General features: G+C 41.3%; 1 protein-coding gene across 4 annotated transcripts in view; it reads left to right on the top strand.

Annotated features, from left to right (window-relative positions):
* LOC311020060 (cell adhesion molecule DSCAM-like) overlaps window positions 1-12,069 on the top strand; it is a 103,275-nt gene that overhangs the window by 12,806 nt on the left and 78,400 nt on the right. For all 4 annotated transcript variants that reach the window (XM_084019855.1, XM_084019857.1, XM_084019856.1 and 1 more), the window contains exons 2-3: window positions 2,884-3,201; window positions 3,980-4,126. In XM_084019855.1, the coding sequence (XP_083875981.1) occupies window positions 2,884-3,201; window positions 3,980-4,126 (465 nt within the window). The remainder of the gene's footprint in view (window positions 1-2,883; window positions 3,202-3,979; window positions 4,127-12,069) is intronic.

Here is a 12,069-nt window from a genome sequence, read left to right as displayed (position 1 = left end):
CTTTGATCTACTTCTCTCCAGCCGTCTGCTATTGTGGCGCTGCAACGTTCAAAGTATCAATTAACTAAGTACCCAAATTGTATTCAGAGAAAACTTTGATGTGTGCCATTTGTGTCTGTCACAATTTTTTTTTTTTATGTTTTTGGGTTGTTGTTTTTCTTCACTTACTTCCTAGAACCCCCTCCATATGATCATAGGATATCAAGAAGGCAGGATCTCAGACGGCATTTTGCTGACATATTACAATACTCATACATACGCCACATTTGCAAAAGAGCCTTTAATATAACAGAAATGATCACGCCTTATACATAAAAAATGTCTTCTGAATGTTACACCAAGGCTGTGTTTTTAAAAAATGCAGACATGAGTGATTTCAAAGTGTCTTCTCCTTCTCACTAACCTTGAGCAACGTCCATGAACAGGTGGGGTTTTGATCCCCCCCTCCCCTCGTGGCTCCAGTCTGCATTATCAACAGAGCACTGAGAAGATTGATACTCCCCGTGCCAGCTGGAAAAAGAGAATGAATCAGACTTTAATATGACTTTGATGTATTATTTTCATCTTGGCAGGTGCCACAGACCCACTGAGAACCCAGCGCACCATCTCAACGCATTTTAAAAGATTCAAAATTGGCTAAAACTTTTTGATGTAAGAGACCTTACAGAAGTGTATACAAGAGTTCCTCTGCTGGTAGCGTAGTATACTTCTTAATATTTCATTGGAGTTTAGAGAAGCAGTGTTTCATATGTAAAATATTTTGTCAGATTCCGACCTAGTCTTCCCTCATGACAAATCGTGAAATAGTCCCAAAAGTGAAATCAAAGCAAATTTTCGTTCATTTCATTTCACCAAAAATAAATAAAACGCAGTAAACCACAAGAAAATGTTTTCCTTATATTGATAGGCAGACAAATGATGGAAAACATGGTGTGATGATAGAAAACATGCACCAAAAATACAGACTTAAGCATTGCAAGCTGTTAATAGTAACATCTAACAGACATACTGTATGTGTGGAATCAGAGGTGTATTATTTTATGATTAGTCATCACCTTGTACAGTTCACAGATGAAAGTAACAAACAGTTGTGCAGCAGTCAGAAATGTGCATTGTGTGCATTTATGAACAAAATCAACAGTCAGACCTGACACCTTCATACAAGCCCCACTGCAATATCTCACCATATAGCATCTGTCAACTTTAGGTGGTTTCCTTCCTTTCCTTCATTTACTGAGTTAAACAGTGTTTGAAGATTTATATCCAGACCATTAAAAAACCTGCATAAATAAAAACAGTCTCAATGTGTTATATTTCAATATTATGACTATAGGAAAATAATATTTATATATTATATATATATATATATATATATAATATATTGTAATAATTTTCAATAATTTACACACATTAGTAATATCAGTTATTATAATTCCAGGTCTTAATATAAGCACAGTTATTATATGTGAATAACTGCGTCACCTGTGTTTTTGATTAGTGTCAGTTCCGCAGCTGTTGGCAAACAGGAGCTGCTAGCTAGCATACAGAGAAAGAAACAGCTACAGCTTTTTTGCTTTAACTCAGCCAAAGTATTATAAGATGGAGCAGACATAACACCAGAGACAGTAAATGGAGGTAAAGTGTGTTAACATTACACGGTTTCTGTTTTTGACCGTATTTGTTGGAGGCTAACGTTGCTTGCTAGTTATCCCTGATACACTTGTGCTAGCCGTTTGGCTAGGTTAAGCTAATGCTAGCTCAAACGACATCTATCTAAATTTGACTGGGTTCAACAATGATTATACCCGTTTCTGTAATAATAATAATAATAATAATAATAATAATAATAATGATAATAATAATAATAATAATAATAATAATAATAATAATAATAATAATAATAACAGAGGGTGCAGGGTTGTTTGCATTTCAGAAGTGGTGCAAATGTCCAGACAATGCTGTCAACAGCGCTACAGTATTGATCTTTAGTGTGCGGATCATTTTTAATGAGTATTCCAAATGTAAAACAACAAATGTGATGCGTGACTGTGTGCGCGTGCGTGGCTGTGTGCGTGCATAAGTGAGCAGGGCAGGTGGAGAGCTGCTGGAGCAGAGAAAAGGATGGAAACGTCTGCAATTTGAAATCTTGTTAGGAATTTATGAAGTGCTAAAATGTTTGGTCCCCAGGGAGGGTCGAAGCCAGCTGCCAGTGTCCCTGTAAGCCATTCAGAGTCGAGCCTCTGGGCTTGTCACCAGGCCGACATGGCAAGCCAGATACACACACACACATGCTGTATAGACACATATTTTTTTCCCCTGAAAAATAGAAATTTAAAAAATACAGATTGCCTCTCGTGCACAGTTGCTCAGATTGCAAACATGTGCCGGCTTCATCACTCTGAAATCAAACAGCTGTAGATTACTGTGGAGCTAATTGGTCCAACATTGACATTTATTACCCTCCTCTCATCTGGAGAATGCTCCCGCACAAACTGTGTTTAACGTTGGCGTCTCGACTGTTATGTTGCCTTCAAATGAAGCTAGAACATTATCAAGGCAGCTGACCTTATTCCATAATTGATAGTAGTTTATGTTAATTTAATGTTCCTGGGGTCGCAGGGATGGGAATTAAATTGATGAATCCTAAACTACTGAACATGTTCCATATATAGACGCACGGCAGCCACTGATTTTACATGAATACTAATGTGTTCTTTCTCATTTTTTTATACGTTTTTTCAAATACCAAATATAAAGAAGAACAAATGTGAATTTTTCTCCAAATGTCTGTGATCTCTGCTCCAGATTTCTTTTGAGAATAATAAATACATCAAATAAATACATGTCTGTAACAGTGTACGCTCTGTGTTTCCTCTCTTGCAGTTTTCAGTGAGGATTTACATTCCAGCTTATACTTTGTCAATGCATCTTTGCAAGAGGTAGTATTTGCCAGCACCACAGGGACCTCTGTGCCCTGTCCTGCTGGTGGCGCGCTTCCTGCCTCGCTGCGCTGGTATCTGGCGACCGGCGAGGAGATCTACGATGTCCCGGGTATCCGTCACGTCCACCCCAACGGAACCCTCCAGATCTTCAACTTCCTGCCGTCCAGCTTCAGCAAGCTGATCCACGACAACACGTATTACTGCACTGCCGAGAACCCCTCTGGCAAGATTAGGAGTCAGGATGTCCACATCAAAGCTGGTGAGTCCACAGAGGAGGGCTTAGCGTGGCAGGAGTACTGGTGGTGGTGGTGGTTGGTGGTGGTGGTGCTGAGGGAAATGTGAGTGAATGTAGGGGGTGGAGTTGTTATAGTAGCAATGTATGTATAATAAAAAAAGAGCATGTTTCCCAAAATCACATGATGACATTCTTGTGCACAAGAACATTTGACAAAGACTACTTGAGTTAATGGTTCAAACTGCACTTAAATCTTCAAACGTTTATGTGCTCGTTCTCTTCGCAACGTCCTTTCAGTAGCTTATGCGGAGCTTTCTGTTGCATCACATGTGCTTCCTCAGAAGATGGAATGGAAACAGCAGTTGGTATAATACTTTTTTTGAACTCTGCGGTTAGGTTTCTCAATTTCAATTTTGTACGTGTGAAAATTTAATCCAAACATCGCCAACATTAAAAAGAAGGCCTTAATATTTTTTGGTCTCTAATGTCTAAATAGTTTTGAAAAGCTTATCAATTAATGTTCATTCATGAGAGTGTAATAGAAATGATCTTGCTCAACAACATTTAGTTGTTTTAGTTGTAAATATGTTACATAATTGTACACCAAAAAGCAACATTATGGTATAGTTCAATGGTAGTATTGTGACTAGAGTCAACTTACGAGACTAGAATCAACTTAAGAGCTTGATCCTGCGTCCCAATCTGCACACTCACCGTGTCCCAAAAATCAAAAAGACAATAAACAATAATGCAGTTCCATTACAGTTTTCCTGTATTCATGTTTTTTTTTCTTGATCTGCAGTTTCACGGGAACCCTACACAGTCCGAGTGGCCGACCAGAAGGCTATGAGAGGCAGCGTAGCCGTCTTCAAGTGCATTATCCCTGCTTCTGTTGAGGCCTACGTCACTGTTGTATCATGGGAGAAAGACACAGTTTCACTCAACTCAGGTAAGACAAGTAAACACGTTGTATACAGTCTAAAATGGGTGATTCAATACCGAGCTTTTTAGTGCTCAAATAAATCCAGGGGCATCTGTGACATCTTAAAAATGGAGATTATATATATCTAATTTATTTATTAAGGAGCACACAGAGAGGCCTTTTTCTGCTGCAAGATTCATTGTTGACGGATGGAGAGGTGTGATGCTGTTTTTGGGAGGGAGGGGCTGGAATAAACAGCTCTGCTCTCTTTGGACACTATGTTCTGTTTTCACTGTGAGTCATCTTCCTACCTTCTTTTTCTTCGTCTTCTCTGTCGTAGTCTGCCATTACTGAGGCTGTGCAGCTCTGCACTGTCCTCCCACTAGCCAGAGGATGTTGATAACTGTCACATTGAATCACAAGCTTCTCTCTCCTGTACACACTTCAGCTCAGCCAACTCCATTTTGAGTCCAGCAAGGGGTAAAGTGGAACAGTTTACATAGCGCCATTGACCTAGTTACCCTCCTTGTTTGTATCCAGTGGCACAGCACGATAACGCAAGACACCAGAACGTTCTGCAGGGTTGGATTTTTCTCAAGTTAAATGGGATGCTTATCTCTTGATTGCTCCGTGTACTGCCCCGCTGGCTGATTTTGCTTCATACTGGGGCGTTCAGGGACCTGTAAGTGAGCACTTGATGTCATTTGACTGAGGGCAGAATCTGGGACGGTGTTTTGGTGGCATTTTAAATGCGTCTGCTGAAGCATGAAGATGTGTCTTCTGATCCATGCCAGCGACTTATTTACCCGAGGTTACTCGAGTTACTCGCTGTGAGCCACCGGTTGAAGACATCGCCGAATGTCACGGCGAGCGGGCAAATACGCCGCATGCAGATATGATTATGTTCTCTAAATGAAATGAATGGTGTAGACAAGACTCGGGAGTTTATCTCATCAAGGTGTCCATTAAGAGGATAAAATGTTTTAACATTTAACTCATCTACATGTTTATCAGAAGCAAAGGTCTGTTGGCCTGAATTAGGAAAGACATAGACCATCATGTATGAATTTAATGAAGTGAACGTGTGTGCCTTTCTTTGTATTGAATACAATCATTGTCAGTCATTTCTTAAATCAACTCTTATTGTAGTTTCTGCAATGACGATGAGGTCTGGCGGGCAATAGATTATGCAGTGAAGTTTTGATGGATTATATTGTACGCTCGGTGTTCTTTGGAGTTCTTTCATGAGCGTTCAAAAGAACAACGATATTGGATTGTCCGTGCTTACTCCAATAAGTATTGCAGCAGGCGAGTGCTGTCAAAAGCATGAGCACACTGTCAAAATCACTGCTGCTCCGTGATGAATATTTGATGGTCGATTCTGATGCATGAGCGGATTCTCCTTGCGCTGTTATGGAGAGGGTGTGTTTACTCGAGGAGCGAGGGGTTAGAAATGAAGCGTATTCGTGCACGAGCGAAAAGCGCACGAGAGGCCACAAGGCTCCCAACGGGGCCGCAAGGCTCCCGACGGGGCCCGACGATGGCTACTGGGTGCAGGTTGACCCCGCCTAGTCTTCCGACTCTTTCTCCAGCACCTCCTTTTCTTTTCTTTTCTGTTTTCTTTTTTCAATATTTCATGAAAGAAGACTTGGTCTCAGTGGACACAATAAAGCTATCCAACAGCCACATTGAATTATTGATCTCAGGTTTTTTTTTTTTTTGTTGGGAACGGTAACATCAAGCGCACTCCTTTACCCCTCGCATTGTGCACCAGCATGTGAGGAAGAACCGTCAAGGCTCCAGATATTTCTCAACACCGAGATGGTGTTCTTGGACGCATAATGTGGATGATGATGCTTGATTTTTAAAAGCAATTTTTGATGAATATAGACAGTTTAACTGAGTCTGCTTGTTTAATAGCATGAGGTAGAAATGTGCGTTTTAAGATCAGGAACTTGTGCGTAGAGAGAAAACTGGCCAGCGAAATCTTTGAATATCAAGTGATTCACATAAGGGTCAAAAATAGATGCATAATTACAGACTAGGGCCTGCCTTAATTAATCAGCTGTGATTGAAAAGTTAATTACAATATGAATTACCTCTCAGAATGAGGACTGCTTAGTAGTCATTTGAAGCGGCCTGTTTTCAATGTGAATGAGCTCGATGCGAGCTCGCTGGGTCCTAATGTTGCCACTAACATACCATTAACCCGTCATGAATTTTAAAATGCTCTCGCAGCGCGAGCTTTCAAATGCCCGGCTCCGATCGCCTCCTCGCTGCTTTTGATAAACAATTGACAGAGCTAATAGAGAGATGAAAGAGGAGAAAAAATAGAAAGAATAAAGAATTAGAGCTGGGAGGAGTTGAGCTGTGTCTTAGTGTTGTCAGGATTTCATATGGCGGACCTTTATTACCGTGCATGTGTGTATCCATGCATGTTGTCACATGCACCTTTGTGAGGCAGTGTGCACATCTGTCTAGTTGTGTTATTATTTTTCCCATACTGCTGTGTGTTTCAAGTGTCCATGCTTTTGAAAAGGGCTGGAACTGGGATGGTGTGTGTTTTTGCGTGTTTCCATCTACCTACCTTTTGTCCCTCATCCTTCATGATACGAGGCTGCGTAATTAGCTGGGCGGCCTTCAACAAAACCAGTGCTTAGATATCAAACTGCAAACAACATGTTTTTCACAGAGACCTTGCACCTACAGTAATATTTCATATGCTAAAGTCCTCCTAATGTGCAGAATTAATTGTAATATATCAGTTCAGTGCTGCCGCAGATGTTTTTCCTCCGTACCTTCCATGTAAGATTGTGTGTTCATCTCCCACACAGTGAGTTCGGGTTCACTTGTATTACCTTGTATTGATATAGAAGCAACATTAGAGTGGAGTCAACATTATGGAAAAAAAGACCAGCACCAATCCAATGGAAATTATATAGGATAATACCACAAATTTGATTTTGTAAAGTGAAAGCTGGATGTTATTCTGTACGTCATCTAGATACATAACCAGTTAGTTTAACAAGAAACACATTCCCTCAAAATGTAACTTTATTTGATTAATTGTATTCATTTCAAGACAATATGAATCTGGTGCTAACTGTGCTAAATGCTGACTGCACCTGAATGCAACACTGCGCCAACATGTTCATCCAGTCACTCCTCCAGTGGGAAGCCTGACGCAGCTTTAGATAAGGAAGTGCAGGCTGGACAGGCCTGTACATCGCTTCTGGAGAGGAACAGAGAGGTGATGAGAGGTGAGGTAAGATGGAGAGGGGAAAAGAGAAGAAAAGAGGAATGGAGGGAGAAAGGTCTCTATTAGCATGGAGAGATAGTGTTTTTTTCTCCTTGGAACAAACAAGGAAGCCTTTCATCTTTTCAGGGTGGAGATTAGGCTAAAGATGGAGGACAGGAAGCTTTATTCCATATTAAGAAGCATGTTCACAGCGATGCCGACAGGTTTATAATTTCTATAGCGCTTTTCTAGTCTTTCTAGGCTTTTCAGGAGCAGCGTTCCTCCTTAATTAATTGTCTTCTGTCTCAATCACCAGGTAAACTGTAGGCTTCAGCCTCTATCTTTATCTTTTTTTAACGTGTTTTCACCGATGAATCAGTTTTTTTTGACATTCTTCATACGTCCAAACATACTGTAGGACTTGTTTGCAGTTAGTGACGGTGTGGGCTCCATGGTAGAGAGTAGCGGCGGGGGCGGGGCTTAGTACAAGATCAATTCTGTTTTATATTGTTGTGTGTCTGTATTGTAATATACTGTATGTCAGATTCTGACATGTTTTATGTTCTCACCTTCTGCTTTGTTTTCTTCCTTCATTTCCTTTTATTTACTCCTCCTCTTTCCTCCATCCTCCACTCCTCTCCATCCTCCTCCGCTGGCCTTGACTGTCGGCCTCCTCTCTTCTCATCTCATTGCATAACCTGCTTGGCACGGCGCCCCAGTCAATTTCCTCCCGTGTGGAAATACTGTTTTTATTTTCTTTATGCAAATAAGTTCCTCCGATGCTCACAGTATCAGCAAAAACAATATCTCAAGTTACATTGTTCGGTTGCATTCATGTCGGCCACTCTCCCATCTGTGCGTTGAGCTTATAAGCGATGAAAGTGCTTCTGCGCTCGTGCATTCTGCTCACTCCTCTCATGGGTTCTCGTGGGTGCTTATAGAGGCTAATTAAACAGTTTGCTTGCTAATAGAATCACAATCTTAACCAGCCACCAGCTCAGTCGCTGGAATGTTAAGGATGTCTTCAAAGGGGCTACTGTAGGTGTTTGGTTTACAGGATCACTGCTCAGCGGGAATTTATCATGCCAGTGATGTGCCACCGCCTCCATCTTTCACTGAGATTGACAGTGAGGGCACTGAGAGGCAGGCGGAGACAGGGCTGTAAATTCAACACGCCCAAAGTCAGGCCAACCTTGAAAGGAGGGCACAGTGGAAGAAATGAGCTGGGGAAGAAAGTAGATGCAAAGAAATAGGAGGAGAGGGGCAGATCAGAGTGAAGGAAGGAGAGAGGAAGAGAGAGTTGGGGAAACAAGAGACGAGGAGAGGAGGTTTGAAAGGTAGAGAGGAGGAGAGGAGCCAAGGCTTTTCTTTTGTAAACAACTGCATCACATCAGCCACACAATCTTTTCCTACTGCCTTCCTCCCCTTCCCACTTTCCTTCCTCGCTCACTTTCCCTTCCCTGAATATCAGAAGAAGCCATACGTATTTAAATGTGCATGTGCATGATACTATCTGAGTTTTTGTTTGTGGGTGCATTGATGTGTGTATGTGTGTGTGTGTGTGTTTTTTTAACGCTACTCCACCCATCCTGCAGTGAAACCCTATGAAAACAACACAGCCTATCATTTTGTTTCCCCCTCCTCCCACACAGATCAGCAGTTAGTGAAATGCTGACCCTTGTCTTTCACTGCACCCCTTTTCCCAGTCCACTCACACACAGCTGCCTGAAAGCTAAGGGAGATGGGGTGCTTATTGTTTGTGCGCGTGTGTGTGCGTGTGTGTGTGTGTGTGTGTGCGTGTGCAAATTGTGCAAAGTGTGATACTGTCAACTAGGAAGGAAAGAATAAATAAATAAATAAAAAAAGAGCAAAGAAAAAAAAATCAATAGTTGTGTGCATTAATCACGCTGCTGCCACAGAGAATTATGGCAACATGAGCTGAAGGATGCATTTTGTGCATTTGCAACATATGAGTGCTGTGTGAAGGGGAGTTTGGGGAATTGGAAGAGGACAAGACAAGACCCTTTTAGTAAGACGTGAGGTTAGAGCGGAGATAGTGAGTGTGTGTGTGTGTGTGTGTGTGTGTGTGTGTGTGTGTGTGTGTGGGGGGGGGTTCTTCATGTATTGTGTGCGTTTGTGTGTCTCTGGTGCCTTTTGTAGAAGACTAAACCCACCGTCTTTTGGAAAACTTGCTTAAGGATAGCATTCATTCAGTGTTATATTTATAGCTTACAGAATTTATCATTTTAAGCTTTTATAATATGTAGTTATTTCAGCACGATTTTTGGCTTAGTGTTTTTAAATTATTGTTTTGGTTTCACGGCTTCTCTCCGTGCTGAGATTTGCCGTTTGGAAAGAAAGAAACCTAGATCTCCTTTGACTTTCTGTTTGAGCTGTTGCCGTTTGAAGTCTCCGCCTTAGCTGCGGTGAAGGCTTGAGGACGTGATACATATTTGATAAGGATCGATAGAAGGGTTACTGAGACAGAGATGGAGGGAAATCGATCCTGGACCAGGCTTCCCAAAAGCATCTTAAACCTAAGGTCATCTTTGGAGTGTCCTTCTGGCTCAGCTACCTACACACACTTGTTATTCGTGAGCGAAATACAATGCTTACTTCAGTGCCTCCTTGCTTTCACATTCTCTGTTGTAATAAACCAGGAGAACAATATGGCGAAGTAGAGAGTAGCAGCTCTCAGATTTGTTTAATGCTTCATCTGAGGTTTATGTATTATATTATGCCGTCTACTGACATCCTAATCACTATGCACATAAAACAATAAAGCAATCTGTTTAGTGACGGGAGGCTGAACAGCAGACAGCGTTCTGGCGCGGTGGCTGTGATTCCCAGCTGATACTCCATACGGACAGACAAAATCAACAACTGTTGAAGCGGGCACCCTTCCATCAGTGTTTACTAATAAACAGTAGCAATATGGCAGCCATTAGGCTGTTTAGGCAGGGAATGATTAGGGTGGTGATGGCTGGGCGCATAGGGAGACTGAACATGCTCTCATCTTTAATAGGCAATTTGGCTTTCTGCGATGGGGATGCCCCTTTGCTTTCAACTTGGATTGAAGACAGGAGCTTAAATAGGCACTGTTTTGGAGTGTGCTATGATTATGCTGCAGGATTCTGGTTCACACGGATGCCTTGAATTTGTTTTTGTAGTTTTGGACTGTCTGGCTGCAAGATTCATGCGAATGAAATCGGCTCATACAAAGTGGAGAGCAGGGATGAGGTCAGGGAAGCCTCACAAGGACATTTCCTTAATGATAAGACTGATTAAACATATGCTTACAATGACATATGTTATATGATATTCTAAAACTTATTAGATATTCTAAAACTTTTCAACATAAATACTTCAGACCTGTTTCAAAATGATGAGCAGAAATTTGAATAATTTTAATTTCATTCATATTAACGGAGGGTCATATAATTTGAATTGCGTTTGGACTCAACTTGACAACATTTATGCATTTGAAGTAATTGATCTTAAAAGCTTTCTGAAAATGAGCAGTAGCATAGACGGGCTTAGTTCTCATAAATCCAGATCTTTAAATGTACTAATCTAAATCTGACTTTGAAGTGCTTCAATTTAAAAACAATAAGCGTATTGCTGTGTGTCACAATCAATTCAGAGTTTCTATTGGACCAAAGCTAACCTGGGTGGGAATTATAATGCTGTATCTGTAGATATACCGTTATAATTTACAGCAAATTATTTCACGGACAGAGCCACGGAACCCACTTTTAGAATCACTGATGTTGAATATCGAGACTACCTCCAGTTTAACGTCACTGTGGTTCTGTTCTGCAATCAGCACATTAAAATGAGTGCGATGCATTTATAAACAATGCGATACAGTAATAGAAAGAGGTTAATATGAGGATGTTGTTGACAGAAAAGTTGGAAATATGTGTGTATAGTTGAGTAAAGCTCAGTTAGTGGAACAGATCCATTCTCCCAGAGCTTATGGATTACTGTAGAGCAACGCTGTGTTGAAAATGGACTGGAGCAGGGCCAGAACTGGCCTGGCGTCAGGCCAAGACACAGATTAGTAATAAGCATGGTGTGAGCTAATTACAGCCGGAACAAGCAATTAATTTCTGTTTATAAACTCTCCTGGATGTGGGCTGTTGGGTAACTGTGGCTGTGTAGGTGCAGACTCCCTCTGTCATGTATGTGTCTGCGTGTCGGTGACAGGTGGCCCGGTTCACGGGGGAACCGTCACATATGTTCCCAGTCCTAGCACTGGGGGGAAATGGAGACAAACTGGTTGTGCTCAATCACATCCCATAATACAACAGTGTCTGATCCCATCTTAAAAGTGACTGATTAGAGTAAAAAAGGTACTTAATAACTCAAATCAGCTCTGCTGACCTAATAGGGATTTTTCACTTCATCTTTTCTCTCCCGTCTTCCATCCAATCAAGGATTAATACGCGGTCTTATTCAGCTCCCAGGGTGGTTAATCTGGAAAAATACAGTAAATCACATTGAGCCTCTTTAAACTTTCACACAGAGCCTCGGTGCCTGCGCCTCCCCACTGGGCATCTGTAACACTGATTAGACATGATCATGGTTTTAGAGCACCTGCTGGACACTAAGCACAAGAAGGGATTTATTTGGGTGCTTTTATCACAAAACACTTCTCACCATAGATTTGTCTCAGTACCTATTATCTTAAAGAATTCCGTTTATTCATCACTAAGAGTACTAGTATTCA

The sequence above is a fragment of the Eutrigla gurnardus genome, assembly GCF_963514095.1.
Source record: "Eutrigla gurnardus genome assembly, chromosome: 10".
Lineage (NCBI taxonomy): Eukaryota > Metazoa > Chordata > Actinopteri > Perciformes > Triglidae > Eutrigla > Eutrigla gurnardus.
This window is presented reverse-complemented; position numbering and strand designations above follow the sequence as displayed.